The 15,028-nt window shown below is 38.6% G+C and overlaps 3 protein-coding genes across 6 annotated transcripts; 2 read left to right on the forward strand and 1 right to left on the reverse strand.

Annotated features, from left to right (window-relative positions):
• Positions 1–2,356: 2,356 nt before the first annotated feature.
• LOC133744320 (uncharacterized) lies at positions 2,357–3,276 on the forward strand. The gene is made up of 2 exons (XM_062172451.1): positions 2,357–2,797; positions 2,908–3,276. The coding sequence occupies exons 1-2, from the start codon at positions 2,357–2,359 to the stop codon at positions 3,274–3,276; spliced, it is 810 nt and encodes a 269-aa protein (XP_062028435.1).
• A 2,769-nt stretch (positions 3,277–6,045) lies between these two features.
• On the reverse strand, positions 6,046–6,846 carry LOC133744321 (uncharacterized). Its single transcript, XM_062172452.1, has one exon. It carries the CDS (start codon positions 6,844–6,846, stop codon positions 6,046–6,048), a length of 801 nt encoding a protein of 266 aa, XP_062028436.1.
• A 1,497-nt stretch (positions 6,847–8,343) lies between these two features.
• On the forward strand, positions 8,344–11,288 carry LOC133706600 (ubiquitin receptor RAD23b-like). Of its 4 annotated transcripts, none has more exons than XM_062132125.1 (10): positions 8,345–8,587; positions 8,695–8,811; positions 9,270–9,383; positions 9,455–9,512; positions 9,630–9,680; positions 10,033–10,134; positions 10,205–10,339; positions 10,416–10,481; positions 10,894–10,941; positions 11,017–11,288. In XM_062132125.1, the coding sequence occupies exons 5-10, from the start codon at positions 9,648–9,650 to the stop codon at positions 11,092–11,094; spliced, it is 462 nt and encodes a 153-aa protein (XP_061988109.1). In that variant the 5' UTR covers positions 8,345–8,587; positions 8,695–8,811; positions 9,270–9,383; positions 9,455–9,512; positions 9,630–9,647; the 3' UTR covers positions 11,095–11,288. The 4 variants fall into 4 exon arrangements, with proteins under 4 accessions (XP_061988111.1, XP_061988109.1, XP_061988110.1 ...); XM_062132126.1 differs by having other exon boundaries at positions 8,695–8,803; XM_062132128.1 differs by having other exon boundaries at positions 8,351–8,587; positions 9,942–10,134; positions 11,017–11,264.
• Positions 11,289–15,028: the final 3,740 nt, after the last annotated feature.

Below are 15,028 nucleotides of genomic sequence, written 5' to 3' on the forward strand. Positions count from 1 at the left end.
TGACTTGGGATGGATTTGTGAGGATATTCAGAGAGAAATACTTCCCAGCTTCTGTGAGGGAACAGTTGGAGAGGGAGTTTCTCTCACTAGTATAGGGGAAGATGAATGTGAGACAGTACAAGGCAGAGTTCTCCAGACTGTACCGGTTTGTGAAACCATTAGATGCTGAGGATCTGGCTAAGAAGTTTCAGCGGGGGCTGAAATGCTGAATGCTTCTATTGAGCGAGATGTGGCCATTTTGGAACTGAAGACAAAGGAGTAAATCTTAGCTAAAGCCCTGATCATCGAGCAGTAGAACCTAATCCACAAAGAGAAGGAATCAGTTGAGAGAGATTCCCTAGGAAAGGAAAAGGCAGTGGCAGGGAGCAGTGGGTCCAAAGACTTCAGAGGCGGGTTCTGGAAGAGACAGAGGACTCATTTCCACCATCAGGCCCCAGGTAGGATAGCAGCAGCTCCTCCTCTTATTCGGGCTGCACCTATCAGGCAAGCAGCACCACCAGCACCTCTAAAATGTTATAATTACAATGATTTGGGCCGTACTGTCAGGGCGTGCCCAAAACCAAGGACTAGGGCATGCTTTCGATGTGGACAGACTTGGCATTTTGCCAAGGATTGTACTCGACCTCAGCAGGACAGGCAGGAGAACCAACAAAGACTATTACGAGCAGGACATGCTAGGGTTTTCACTATTGGTCAGCATGGCACAGGGGTGGAAGGTACCTTATATGTTTATAACTATCTTGCTAGACTATTGTTTGACACGGGAGCATCCCACTCTTTCATATCTAGTTCCATAGTGGATGTGTTGGGTTTGATTGCCAGGCTTCTTACTAGATCATTATATGTTACATCACCTCTTGGTGTATCTCTTGAGCTTGGTATGTTTTATGATAATTACCCTATTGGGATTTGTGGTAGAGAGTTCTCTGCATCTTTGATTGTGATTTCGGCTCACACGTATGATGTGATTTTGGGTTTGGATTAGTTGAGGCCGAACCATGCTATGATTGATTGTTTTAAGATGGTGGTGTCTTTTCATATCCCTGGACAACCAATGTTTCATTATCGGTGTCTGAGATAAGATACCGCCATGAGGGCAGGAATCTTGGCCCATATAGAGTCAGTGGGTAGTACTTCAGTTATTGCAGAAATTCCGGTAGTTTCAGAGTATGCTGATGTGTTCCAGGAGATACCAGGGCTACCTCCGAAGAGGGTAATGGACTTCTCCATTGATGTGATACCAGGTACTGCTCCTGTATCGAAAGCACCTTATTGGATGGCTCCAGCTGAACTTCAGGAGTTGAAGGTTCAGATTGAGGGATTACTTGCACAAGGGTTCATTAGAGCCAGCGTTTCTCCTTGGGGTGCACCAGTACTGTTTGTAAAGAAGAAGGATAGTTCACTGCGGTTATGTGTGGACTATCGACAGCTGAACAAGATGACAATCAAGAACAGGTATCCTTTGCCTAGGATTGATGACTTGTTTGATCAACTTAGAGAGGCTACTGTGTTCTCTAAGATTGATTTGAGATCCGGATATCATCAACTGAGGGTGAAGGAGTTGGATATCCCTAAGACGGCATTCAGGACCATGTATGGGCAATATGATCGAGTTTCTTGTCATGCCTTTTGGTCTAACAAATGCACCTACAACATTCATGGACCTTATGAATCGTACGTTCAGTCCTTACTTGGATCAATTCGTGGTAGTGTTTGTGGACGACATCTTGATCTATTCCAAGTCGTCCGATGAGCATGATAAGCATTTACAGATTGTGCTGCAGATTTTGAGAAAAGAAAAGTTGTATGCAAAGTTTGAGAAGTGCGAATTTTGGCAGAAAGAGGTCAAGTTCCTTGGTCATGTAGTTTCGAAGGATGGAGTCTCTGTGGATCCTTCTAAGGTTGAAGCAGTCATGAGTTGGAGTCGCCCTACTACTGTTATAGAGATCCGTAGTTTCCTTGGATTGGCAGGGTACTACAGGCGATTCATTGAGGGGTTTTCTTGTATTGCTTCGGTTTTGACCAAGTTGACAAGGAAATGCGTTCAGTTTGTGTGGACTAAAGAATGTGAAAAGGCTTTCGGTAAGATGGAGACTAGATTGACTACAGCTCCAGTGTTGATTATTCTATCTAGTGGCGGTGGTTTAGTTATTTACAGTGATGCTTCTCATCAAGGTTTGGGGTGTGTGTTGATGCGGCATGGTAGGGTTGTTGCTTATGGCTCTAGACAGTTGAAGGTACATGAGAGGAACTATTGCCTTGAAGATTTGGAGACATTATCTTATGGTGAGAAGTTCAAACTCTTTTGATCATAAGAGTTTGACGCGCATATCTATTCTCCCAGAAATAGTTGAATATGAGGCAGAGAAGATGGATGGAGCTCATCAAAGACTATGATTTCACCTTGGAGTATCATCCCGGAAAGGCCAATGTAGTGGCTAATGCCTTGAGCAGGAGACCCCGAGGTATTGTGGCATTTCTTATGGTTCAAAAGTGGCTCATGTTGGAAACTGCATCCGAGTTTGACCTTAAGCCAATAGGAGAAGGACAGGGAATCTTTCTTGGTAGTATTACTTTACAGCCTACATTGATTTTCAAGATCATTCAGAGTCAAGTGCATGATGAGTTTTCTCAGGCGAGATTGGCAGAGATGACTACTGCTTTGAATAAGGAAGGTCCTTCTGAGTGGATAGTTAGAACAGATGGTGGGTTGAGATTTCGATCAAGATTGTATGTTCCGAGTAGTGACAATCTCAAGGACGAAGTCATGCGGGAAGCACATCGATCTCGATATACTGTACATCCAGGGAGCACCAAGATGTATATGGATCTACGAAGACAGTTTTGGTGGAATGGGATGAAGAGAGAGTGGCAGAGTATGTGTCTATGTGTCTTACCTGCCAGCAGGTGAAGGCAGAGCATCAGAGACCTGCAGGTATGTTGAAGCCATTACCAATCCCTGTCTGGAAATGGGAAGAGATCTCTATAGACTTTGTGACTGGATTGCCTAGGTCCAGACAAAGTTATGACTCGATATGGGTGATTGTTGACTGTTTGACGAAGTCAGCACATTTTCTTCCTGTGGCAAAGATTTACTTGGGTGATGCCTTGTGTAAGTTGTATCTCAATGAGATAGTGAAGCTTCATGGTGTGCACGTATCTATTGTTTCAGATCGGGATGCTCGATTCACTTCAGAATTTTGGCGTAGATTTCATAAGGCATTTGGAACATCTTTAGCTATGAGCATTGCTTTTCATCCACAGACAGATGGGTAGACTGAGAGAGTGAATCAAGTGATGGAAGATATGTTGAGGGCTTGTGTCTTGGACTTTAAAGGAAGTTGGGCAGATCATCTACCGTTGGTTGAGTTCGCCTACAACAACAGCTATCATTCCAGTATCGGCATGGCACCATATGAGGCTCTTTATGGTTGGTCATGTAGAACTCCTATCTGTTGGGCGGAAGTTGGAGATAAAGAGTTCTTGGGTCCTGAGATTGTTCAGGAGACTACTGAGAAGATCACTACTATCCAAGACAGGATCCAGACAACACAGAGTAGACAAAAGAGTTATGCTGATTTGAAGAGAAGACAGGTTGAGTTTGAAGTGGGCGACCATGTGTTCTTGAAAGTCTCCCCTATGAAGGGTGTGGTGAGATTTGGCAAGAAGGGAAATCTGGCACCAAGATATGTTGGACCCTTTGAGATTCTGGAAAGGGTCGGAGATTTAGCATATCGACTTGCATTATCTCATAGCATGTCTGGTGTACACAATGTCTTCCATGTGTCTATGTTGAGAAAGTATATCCAAGATGAGTCCCACGTGATTGATCATGGTACAATTGAAGTAAATACGGATGTAACATTCATGGTGGAACCTGTGCGTATCTTGGATAGGTCGACAAAGAAGCTTCGCAGAAAGGAGGTTGACTAAGTGAAAGTGTTGTGGAGTCATCACGATGAGGGTAATGCATCATGGGAGTTAGAGTCTGACATGAGGACGAGGTATCCACAGTTGTTTGTTGATGAGTGAGCTTGAATCTCGGGACGAAATTCCTTTAAGGGGGGTGGATTGTAATAACCTCAATTTTCATATTAATTTCATGTATTATTCGTAGAATTAATGAACGTATCATTTGCTTGAATTGTAGTGTAAATGCCTTGGTCGATTTGAATTATCGAAAAATCAAAATTGTTAGTACGTTTTAGAAGCTCGAAACGTAGATTCAAAAGTTGACTTTTTATGCATTTGGAATTTGGGAAAACTTCCTTCATGAAAGTCATAGAGCGCATCAATACGAGTTCGTGCCAAAACTTTCCCTTCTAACTAAGACCGATGAATATAAATCAACCAATGATTGAGGAGCAGAAGTTAGTATTCATCTTCGATAACACCAATCAATGCATGCATTTCTGGCAAAGAAACTTATTAGCTAGTTATTGCGCAATTAACATGCATATAACGGAGCAACCAACCCCTTCAACATCTCTCATAATGTGTTCTACGCTGTTGAAAGCTAGATCCACATGAGGTGTGTGATGCATAGCTAAAAAAACGCCAGTCACTATCTGAATGACTAAACAAATACCAGCTAACGGACCGAACCCCTACTAATAACTAAGATTGCTCGGGGTTGGATAATCTATCAAATGCTAATTAAGTGTGGAGGATATCGGTTGTTTAAGAAGAGAGAATCGTTGGTTCCTTATAGTGGGGCTATGAACAATAATAAATAAAGTCATCAGAGTGGTAGTGTGCAGAGATTTTTTTTGTAGGCACTAATGAAATCAACTAAACTACCTTCTAATCCAATAGTCCTTAATCGAATACTCCTAAAAAGCCAAACCCAACAAAAGTTACAACATTTGCACAGAGCAACTACCTTTTACACCGACAAACACCGAACAAAAAACAATCCTGTCGCTCCCAATACTTCTTTGATAAGCGCCCAACAACAAAAGATCAAACAGAACTCTATCTCATTTTCGGGAACGGATTCTATGCACCGACAGTGTACTTGCACTGACAAATATTTTAATACTACGAAGCAATCTCAACCATTCATATGTGGGGTCGGTGATCTATGTAATCTAAGCCATTCATACATGCAAACTTTTCATTAACAGACATTAACAGACGTTAACTTTGTAAAGACTGAATCAAAAAAAAATTAAACAAGTGAAAAAGGTAAAAAATTTTAAAGGGATAAACCAGGGTAAATTTTGAAATGAAATCGACCGAGGGAGGGACTAGAACATTGCGAATCGGGTAGACGACGATATTGTGTAAGTATTGACTCGGCGTGAGCCGCCGCGTGGGAAAGTACAGAAGCCGGCACATGGAGGACCTCGGCGGGATCGAGGTTCGGCCGCCCGGTGACTTGACTGGTTAGTAAGCCTAAGGGCAACTCCAACCATTGGGTGCCATACCAGAACTGGGCTAAAAATGAGACTTTTCATCTCCAACGGATCAATTTAGGGGGATCTGGTTCTGGAATTATAGGACTTGGCTCTAAACCAAGTCTCATATATGAGACTTTTTCAGAACCAAGACCCGTGTACAGTGTATTGGGGCCACAAGTTGGGCTGTGGCAGCCCAAGGCCGGACGAAACGCGCGAGAGAAGAAGGAGATGGTGACGCGCTGGGCTGTAGGGAAGAAAAAGGCTGAACGCGCGCGTGGTGCGCTGGAGGAAGAAGAAGACTGCAAATCAGCTGCTGTTGTGGGCCCCGCTTGACGATGTTGTCCCCTGCCGGCCGTTTTTGTACTGTGCAACGGTCACGGGAAGGACGGCTCAGATCTGTCCATTTTTAATATGGACGGCTCTGATGTCGTCCCAATATTTTTAATTTTTTTTTTACTCTAACGGTTATATATTTAATCCAAGGGCTCAGATTGGAGGAGAAAAAATGATCAATGGCTCTTGTTAAATTGAGGATGATTAATTCCATTTTTAACCAAAAAATTAAAAAAAAATTATCAGAAAATAGGGGAAAAAAATATACCCGTTGGAATAGTAAATATTAGGAAATTCTATAAATACCAATTCATTCACCAAGGCAGGCCTCATTGAACAACGGTGAACATCCAAGGACGTTAATATCATTCAGGGAACCTGGAAGTCCGAAGAAGGCGTGCCAAATCCAAGTATCGTAGGAGGCCACCGCTTCCAAGATGATTGTCGGCTTCCCCTTGTAGCCAGTATACTGCCCTGCCCATCCGCTGGGACAATTTTTCCACTGCCAGTGCATACAATCAAGGCTCCCGATCATCCCCGGGAATCCCCTTTCTGCAGCTTTGTCGAGTAGCCGTCGCAAATTTGCCGGTGTTGGTTGGCGGAGGTAAGTCTCATGGTACACATTCCAGATTGCTTTCGTGAAGTGCTCAAAAATCTCAATAGCAGTGGACTTCGCAATATCTAGGTAATCATCGCAGAAGTCAGCTGTGATGCCATACGCGAGCATCCTCATGGCGCATGTAAGCTTTTGTTCAGTGGACAAGCTGACTCTCCCAGTAGCATCTCTTCTCTGAACAAAATATGGGTCGTAGTTGGCCACGTCGCGCATCATCCTGTCAAAGACCCAAGGTTGCATTCTGTATCGCCTACGAAATATGTTTGGTTCATACCTGCACGGATCCGTGAAGTATTGAGCTTTGAGTCGAAGATCCATAATCTCTCGATCCCTAGCCTTATAAGTACGACCTTCCGAGGAACCACCCCATTGTGAATCCTCATCTTCCAGCTCTTGGATTTGCAAGGCAGCGGCAGACATCATCATGGCTCTTCGACGGTTTCTCGTGACGGACTCTTCTTGATCTTTCTGCAACCATTTCGTCAAACGATTCATTGCAGAAATAGTTTGACAAAATCAAAACGAAAAGAATATGGAGATTTGTAGGCTTCGGATATGAGAAGGTTTGTTAATTTGTGAGAGATGAGGATGACAATGACCTCATATTTATGGACGGTTTGAAATGATATCATGAAATAAGATATGACACGTGGCGGTCAAAGACTCAACCGAAATTTGGACGGCCAATTAGGGATTGACACGTGGCTCATGAAATCACATCCAAATTCAGTTGTTTGTCATATATGCCGACACAAAACATCAAAATATCTTCTAAATAGTTTACTCGTTTGTCATACATGCCGACACAACACGACAAAAATATTTATTATGAATTTTTTTTAAAAAAAAAAAATAATTAAATGATAAGAATAATTTGTACATATTATGATAAAAATTAAAAGTAAAATTTTTACCTTATTTAATTAAATTAACATATTTTTAATATAATATTCATAAACATTATAATCATATACTATTTTAATCAAGAAAAATGAAAATAGCACCCCCATATAGCACCTCATTGTTGGAGATGAGAATGAGTCTTATATGAATAGTACAACAAGGGGGTGCTAAAATGAGAATAGCACCCCCAAATAGAACCTCCTTGTTGGAGTTGCCCTAAAGTGACGGTTTTTCATTATATGAGCGGTCATGCGGTGGCGAGTACCAATCTGCAAAGCTTTTAACTTTTCCGGTGGAGCTTCACTAGGCCAATAACGTTAACACACGACACTTTTTACACAACGAAAAAAAAAAATTTGTTGTGTGATGTGGGAAAGTGAATCATACAACTCTTTTAAGAAAGCTTCATTGTCTAAAGCTGTTAAAATTAAAAAGATTTTAGCTGGAAGGTGATTGCACAACAATTACAAAAATGATATGTTGTGTGAATGAAAAAAAAAGAACGGCATATTTCCCTCGTACTTTTACTCAAATGTGGCTCCAAATTTTTACTAAATTGCACAACAGAATTGTTAATTTTGTTGTATGAGAGTAACTTGCAGAATGTCATACAATAATTTTTTACTTTGTGTTGTATGATCAAGGAAGATATTTAGGGAATCCCTACTAAATGCCACTCATTCCCCCAAAAACATAAATATTGGAAATCATATTGTAAGTTCCTACAACATAACTCTCTTATTTCTATTGTGTGAATGAAAATGCCTATTCTAGCGCCAAAGTCTATTCAATTAGCGGGAACTTTCCCTTTTCTGAACCTCAGCTAAATTTTAACTTGTACATAATCAGACAACAAAACGTAATGTATATGTTGTCTGATTCATGAATAAAAAAGAAACAAGTTAAAAGAACGGTCTTTGACTTAGGTCTTTGACTTCGTGTACACTTACACTTAGACAAAGTGGGTAGCCGTTTCCTCAACACAAAGAACAACCTCTTCTCTCCTCAAAAAACTCAGAGCTACCATGGCAAAACTTCTCATCTCAACACGACCTGCATCACCCCTCATCAAAATACTATCATCCACCATCTCGCCATCTCGCCATCTCTCATGAATTAGGGTTAGGAGTTCTACTGTCGCCATCTCTCATCAATAGGGTTCTACTCGTCGCTTAGAGAAGGGTTAGGGGTTCTACTCAGTTTGATTAGGGTTCCATTTGTGGGAAGAAGAAGGAGGAAAAGAGGGTTTCAATCTGCTAAGATTAGGGTCCCATTTGTGGATTCGGGGATTTTTGGGCTACTTGATTTGGGGGTTTCTCGGCTACTCGAACTGGTGAGTTAAATTTTGTTTGGGCTGTCTCAATTTGGTTTTGTGATTATTCATTGCCTTTCATGTGTCGATTTGATGAACTTTTTCATTGGCATATGTGGGTTTTCTAGTTCGGAATTGGAAGAAGCTATTGTGGGTATATTGATTCCAAGCTATTGGGTTAAAGGCATTCTTCTTCAGCAAAACATTCAGGCCATTGTTGCTATCGTTTTGTTCACGGTACAAATGTTAGTTCTCTTCTGTTTTCCTTTTCTGTAGAAACAGCTTATGGTTGATTTAGAATGTGATGGTTGGTTAGATTAGGAAATTTGTTTGATGTGAAAAGTGAAATGTTACCTTCTTTCCCTTTCAATTTCTCCTTGATGGTTCAAATATTGCACACCATGTGTTTGATAGTATGCCTCAAAGACAACCACCAAGCTGAACCAGTGGGATGTTCTGTTGTTTTCAAAAAAGCTATACTTCTTCTTTTAATCTCACTTTTTGATACCTTAAAATAGATTCTTCAATGATAGTTTTAAACTTGGTTTCATGAAAAATGAAGTTGAAATGAGATACTTATGCTATTTTGAAGTTAGCAGAGTGTTTCAGGATTTCTGCAGAAATCAGCATTTTCTATCACTTTGGATCTCTGTTTGACCATTCATTTGAACTCCGAATGACTTGAAATTTTGAAAAATTGCAGCTCTATATGTCTAGTTTAAATCTGGAGAGTTGTGCTTGAAATCACTAAAAGGATGATTGTTGGTGAATTTTTCTTTCTTGCTACCAGTTTTCTGAAAATTTCTGAAACTTGCAGGTAACTAACAGCTCTCATATTAAATTCTCTACAATATTGGTGATATACTGATGATCACTTGCCTTTGACAGATGGGAGACTCAGTGCAAGAGTGAAGTATGACTTGAGTGACGATTTCAATTTGCTCAGGTAAAGTTTTGTTGGTTTCATTTTCAGAATACTCTTCCTTTTGTGTGTGTGTGTGTGTGTGTGTGTGTTTAGAAATGTGTAAGTAATGACCTAATTGACATTCTTTTCCCTTTCCAGCTTACAAATGAGCCACATATGTCTCATGGCATTGTCAATGTTGATTACAAGGTCAGATTACCCTTAGCATATATATATATATATTGTGTGTCTATATTCTGGCATTATAGTTGTTTTCTGATCCTTATATAAACTAAAGAATTGCAAGTGCCCACATCTATTTTAAATTAATCTCCCATCTTTCCAACCGTGGAATGTATTTAGATGAATTAGGAGTGGTAATGATACTTGCATATCTGCATGTTCTCTAGGAATACTTCCATTGACTATATCAGTACCATAAAAACTGATACTAAAGTAGTTTTGAATCAGTTAACGTAGCTGGGATGTGCATACTGATACCTATGGTCAAGCTGCGTCAAATTTAGTTGCTGGAACTAATCTTGAGCAGACTATTCAACAGATAATGGATATGGGTGGTGGAAATTGGGACAGAGAAACAGTTACACGTGCACTTCGAGCGGCTTTTAACAACCGAGAGCGAGCAGTGGACTACTTGTACTCTGTATGTCTACATTTCTTTAACTCTTAGCTATTATATTGATGTATTTAGCTGTTGACATAGTGTTGTTCAGAGTATTCCAGAAACAGCGAAAGTTGCAGTGCCTGTGGCTCATTTCCCTGCAAGTCAGGCAACCGAAACAGGCATAGCCAATGCTCCACCTATCTCCGGAGCACCTAATTCAGGTCCCCTGAATATGTTTCCGCAGGTAAGTCTTATGATTGTGGAAGGACTTTCTTTTAATTTTATGCGGCTGTATGTTTATCTAAGTTGGAATTCTCCAGGAAGCACTGTCCGGTGCTGGTGCTGGTGCACTTGGATCCCTCGACTTCCTTAGAAACAATCATCAGGTAAGCATCCTGTTACAATACTTCCTAACATGTTCTTATCATTGTTGTACAAATCATTAAATTGACATGATTGGATCATATCAAATTTTTGCAAATATATTGTATGAAGTTACGAACCATCACAATGTGCATAGTATGATTTTATTTGACATTTTGATGTCGTGTGCTATTTTCACTTTCTTATTTTTTTTATTTTTTTGTGGAAGTATAGAAGCCAATGAAAAAAGGTTGAGCACATATTATCACCACTGTAGCATCTATGTTTCACTAAAGTCAACTGCATGCTGGTCTTTGTATGTGTCTAATGAATGGGAAATGTGGGAGATCATGTCTGATTTAGATGCATGTTTGTTTGCTTTATTAAGTTGTTCATGATGAGGATTTTGATTTACTTATTTTGTTTCCATTACAGTTCCAAACATTGCGCTCAATGTTACAAGCCAACCCACAAATTTTACAGGTATGCATATGAATTGCATCTTTTCACATTAGTAAATGCGATGGTTTCTTTTTAAGCATTCTGCTTTTGTTACAGCCCATGCTGCAGGAACTTGGAAAGCAAAACCCACAGCTTTTAAGATTAATTCAGGAGCACCATACCGAGTTCCTTTAGTTAATAAATGAACCTCTTGAGGGTTCTGAAGGGTGAGCATTTATACATGCGAATTTCTTAAACCATAGTCATCAAAATGCCTAATTAATCCTCAAAAAGCTTAGCAGACCTGAAAAAGAAAATGTGTATTTGGTTTGCTATATTGACTTCAGTTACCACTGTTTTTAAGGACTATTCCATATGATGAATTGGTTAGCTGTTCTATAGTGAGGCTGGCTTCTTGAGTTTTATGGTCGCTACTAGTTATGTAAAGGATAAAGTTGATTCTAGCTATCTGGTTTTTGATCATTGAGATAACTTGATGAACATGTGTGTGTCATTGTACTAAGTTCTACTTTGTCCAGGACTACAAAGGATTTCATGAGACAACTAAGCATGCTCTTTAGAAGTTTAAATCTTGTGCTTTGTTCTATTCTGTGCAGGACCGAAAGGGATCCAGGGAGTAGGGGTAGAAGCTTGGTATTTTCATATGTGGAATGAGGGGGATAAGTTTGTCGTCAATACATATATCTAGGAGCTATTAGAATTATTTTTTTGTCTTAATGTATGGATGATTGGGAAATACATCCTTTGTAGACACGTGATTCTTTAATGTATGAATCGGAGTACTTCAATTGATGAATTGGATTCAAATTTCTTTTCAATTTTGATCAGTACCATTATTTAGGTAATCATGGAGCATTAATTTTGCCCAATTCTGATCACACAATGATCAGGTAACAATCATACCACACTAGTACTCTACAAGCTGTTGTGTGAGGAGTAATGAAACAACAGAATAATTCTAACTCATGTTGTCTGACAAGCAATCAAACAACAGACCAGACAAGAACTTAGTTGTCCTAATCTAAATCATACAACAGAAAAATTAAAAAAAACGTTGTCTGATAATGTTTTCCAACAACATCTTGAAACAAGTTTCGTTGTCTGATGCATGCACCAACCATGCACAGCATGGCTGCGCTGCAGCTCTGCCTACCATCTGCCGAGGGAAGGCACAACGCTGATAACAAGAGTATGTCGACTGTTTTTATATCATACAACGGTGCATCACCGTTGTGCTATTTTTCATCACACAACGCGCCGATACACAACGGTGGCTGTCCATATCCCACAACGAAAAATATCCGTCGTCTGTTTCATTTTTTGGCCTAGTGCTTCAAGTTGAAGGAAGTCGATGAAGATCGGAAGAGTAAGCAAATCTGAGATTCTGGTTTCTGGGTTTCTGGTTCAGATTAATAACTAGTTACAATACAATATAAATATAAAAAGGAAGAAAGCCTTCTCACGAATTGTAGTTAGTACAGTGGTAGGGGTACCCAATTATGAACCACGACAACGTTTGAGTTTTTTTTTTTTTGCCCTTTTGTGTTTATCTTTTGCTTTTTTAATAAACTACGGTACTTGAAGAAAATACATAAATAAACAAAAAACAAAAAACTAGTTAGTATTTCTTTTCATGATTTTTATTTAATTTTTTTTGTTTTTATTTTTCCTTTTTAATAAACTACAATACTTCAATAAGACTTCAAAATATATAAATAAACAAAACTATACTGATTACAGAAAGATGAAGTAAAAATATTTCATAGACATTTTATTTAACTTTGAATATATTTTCCTCTCTAGGTTCTGGCCACTTCCAGCTCATCTCTATAGTTGTTTTTTCTTTAATAAAGTACATACTTAAATAAAATGTTGTTACTTTAAATTATTAAAAAATAGAATTGCATTACTTGTTCGACTTTTCTTAAACAAAAAAAAAATAAAAAAATAAAAAATTTCTTTAGAAACCTAAATTACTTGAATAAAATTTTAATTACGGGCATTTTAGTTTGATAGAATATGGTTGACAATGTGGATCGAAACATAAATAAATACTAAAGAGAATAAATTTTTTAGCATAGCCATTTCATACCATATTGATCACATCCAACGGTCAAATTAGTGAATTTCTTTTTCGTCCAAGTTGTTTGTCTTAGAAGATATATGTTTGTATATAACCAATGAAAAAGTTTGACCACACCAGTAAGCATGTAGAGATTTCGTTTATATTGAAACATTGATAATGACATAAAAGAGATTAAAAGAGATTTGGCATTGTTTATATATTCAGCGCATAGTAATATGCACTGTGTGAAACAATTAGCCATGTTTGTCATCATTTAGGCCTTGAATGAGATGGTCAACTGTTAGTTATATATAAAAGAAAAAAAAAACTTTATTTTTTCTAAACAAATATTAATGAATCATTAAAATTGTTACAGTAATTCAAAAGACCGTCGTGTGAAAAAAATTGGCATGGTTCGTGGTAGGCCTCATCAAAAAGCCCGCAGATCAAGTGGACCGATGGAGGCCCGCCGGCCCGCAGGGCTAAAAGCCCGGCTCGGCCCGTTAAAAAGCCAGCCTTGGTGGGTAGAGGGTCGGCCCGGCCCTTAAAAGCTCGCTAGGCCCGGCCCGTAAAAGCCCGTAAACTATTATATATGTATGTGTTGTATATTTATAAACACACATATATCTATATAAGTATATATATTTATAAACACACACACACACACACACACACACACACAGATATATATATATATATATATAAACACATATTCTATATAAAAGTATGAGAACTTCCACACATATATAAACACGCACACATATTCTTTTATATATATATATGTGTGTGTGTGTGTGTGTGTGTGTGTGAAGTTCCCATACTTCTATATAGAACATGTGCATATATATTCTATATATCATGACGACGGTTGACCGATTCGATTGGATTCGAAAATATGGTGAAATTGGCTAAATTTTTTATCACACTCATAATTTATTGTAATAATCTCATCCAACGGTCGGTTTTTCCATTTTTATTGAATTGATAAGGGTTGCTCTTTAGAGTGTATGATATATAAATATAGGTTTATAAGAATAACTAAGTTTGACCTCGTTGATTGAATTCGAAACGAGAACCAAATTGGCTGAATTTTTTACAACCACCATAAAACATTACAATCTCTCCATCGAGCGGTTGGTTTCTCTAAATTCATTTTCTACTTCATGGTTGCTTTAGAATGAACATCAATAATTTAAATGCAATGTACAAGTCATACAACTTTAGGAGGCAAATTGATATAGGCCAACGTCTTTGTAATTAAAATTGAAATTTTTATCTTATGTACACGCACATCCATCGATAGGATATTTACAGACGTGATGTGAAAAAATAAGCACGTTTCGCGATCGTCAAGCCATCGGTCAACCAAGAAAACATACAAGTGACGATGGTTGACCAATTTGATCGGATTCAAAAATATGGTGAAATTGGCTAAATTTTTTACCACACTCATAATTTATTGTAATAATCCCATCCAACGGTCGGTTTTTCCATTTTATTTGAATTGATAGGGGTTGCTCTTTGGAGTGCATGATATATAAATATAGGTTTATAAGAGTAACTAAGTTTGACCTAGTTGATTGAATTCGAAACGAGAACCAAATAGGCTGGATTTTTCACAACCACCATAAAACATTACAATCTCTCTATCAAGCGGTTGGTTTCTCTAAATTCATTTTCCACTTCATAATTGCTTTGGAATGAACCTCAACAATTTTGAAGAACAACTTGAAGTTCGAGTTACCTTAATCAACTAGAAACTATATATGTGTAGTTACTACTTCACCAAAACCATCTTATTGCTAGCTCTGCAAAAGCTATAGCGAAATCACGCTAAAGTGCTACAGCATAATCGTAAGATTGCACCAGATACGAAAACAATGTTGTACTGATGTGGTCTTTTCAGGGGCGACATTACAAGCTAGGTTTTGCCATTTGCCAGGCAGCTGCAGGTGGACTTCCATATACAGCATAGCATAGAATATTAACAGAGAAATATTTACAGCTTTCATTATCTTTGTAATTTTAATCATAGAAAAGAAC

Source organism: Rosa rugosa, chromosome 4, assembly GCF_958449725.1.
Source record: "Rosa rugosa chromosome 4, drRosRugo1.1, whole genome shotgun sequence".
In the NCBI taxonomy this organism is placed as follows: Eukaryota; Viridiplantae; Streptophyta; class Magnoliopsida; order Rosales; family Rosaceae; genus Rosa; species Rosa rugosa.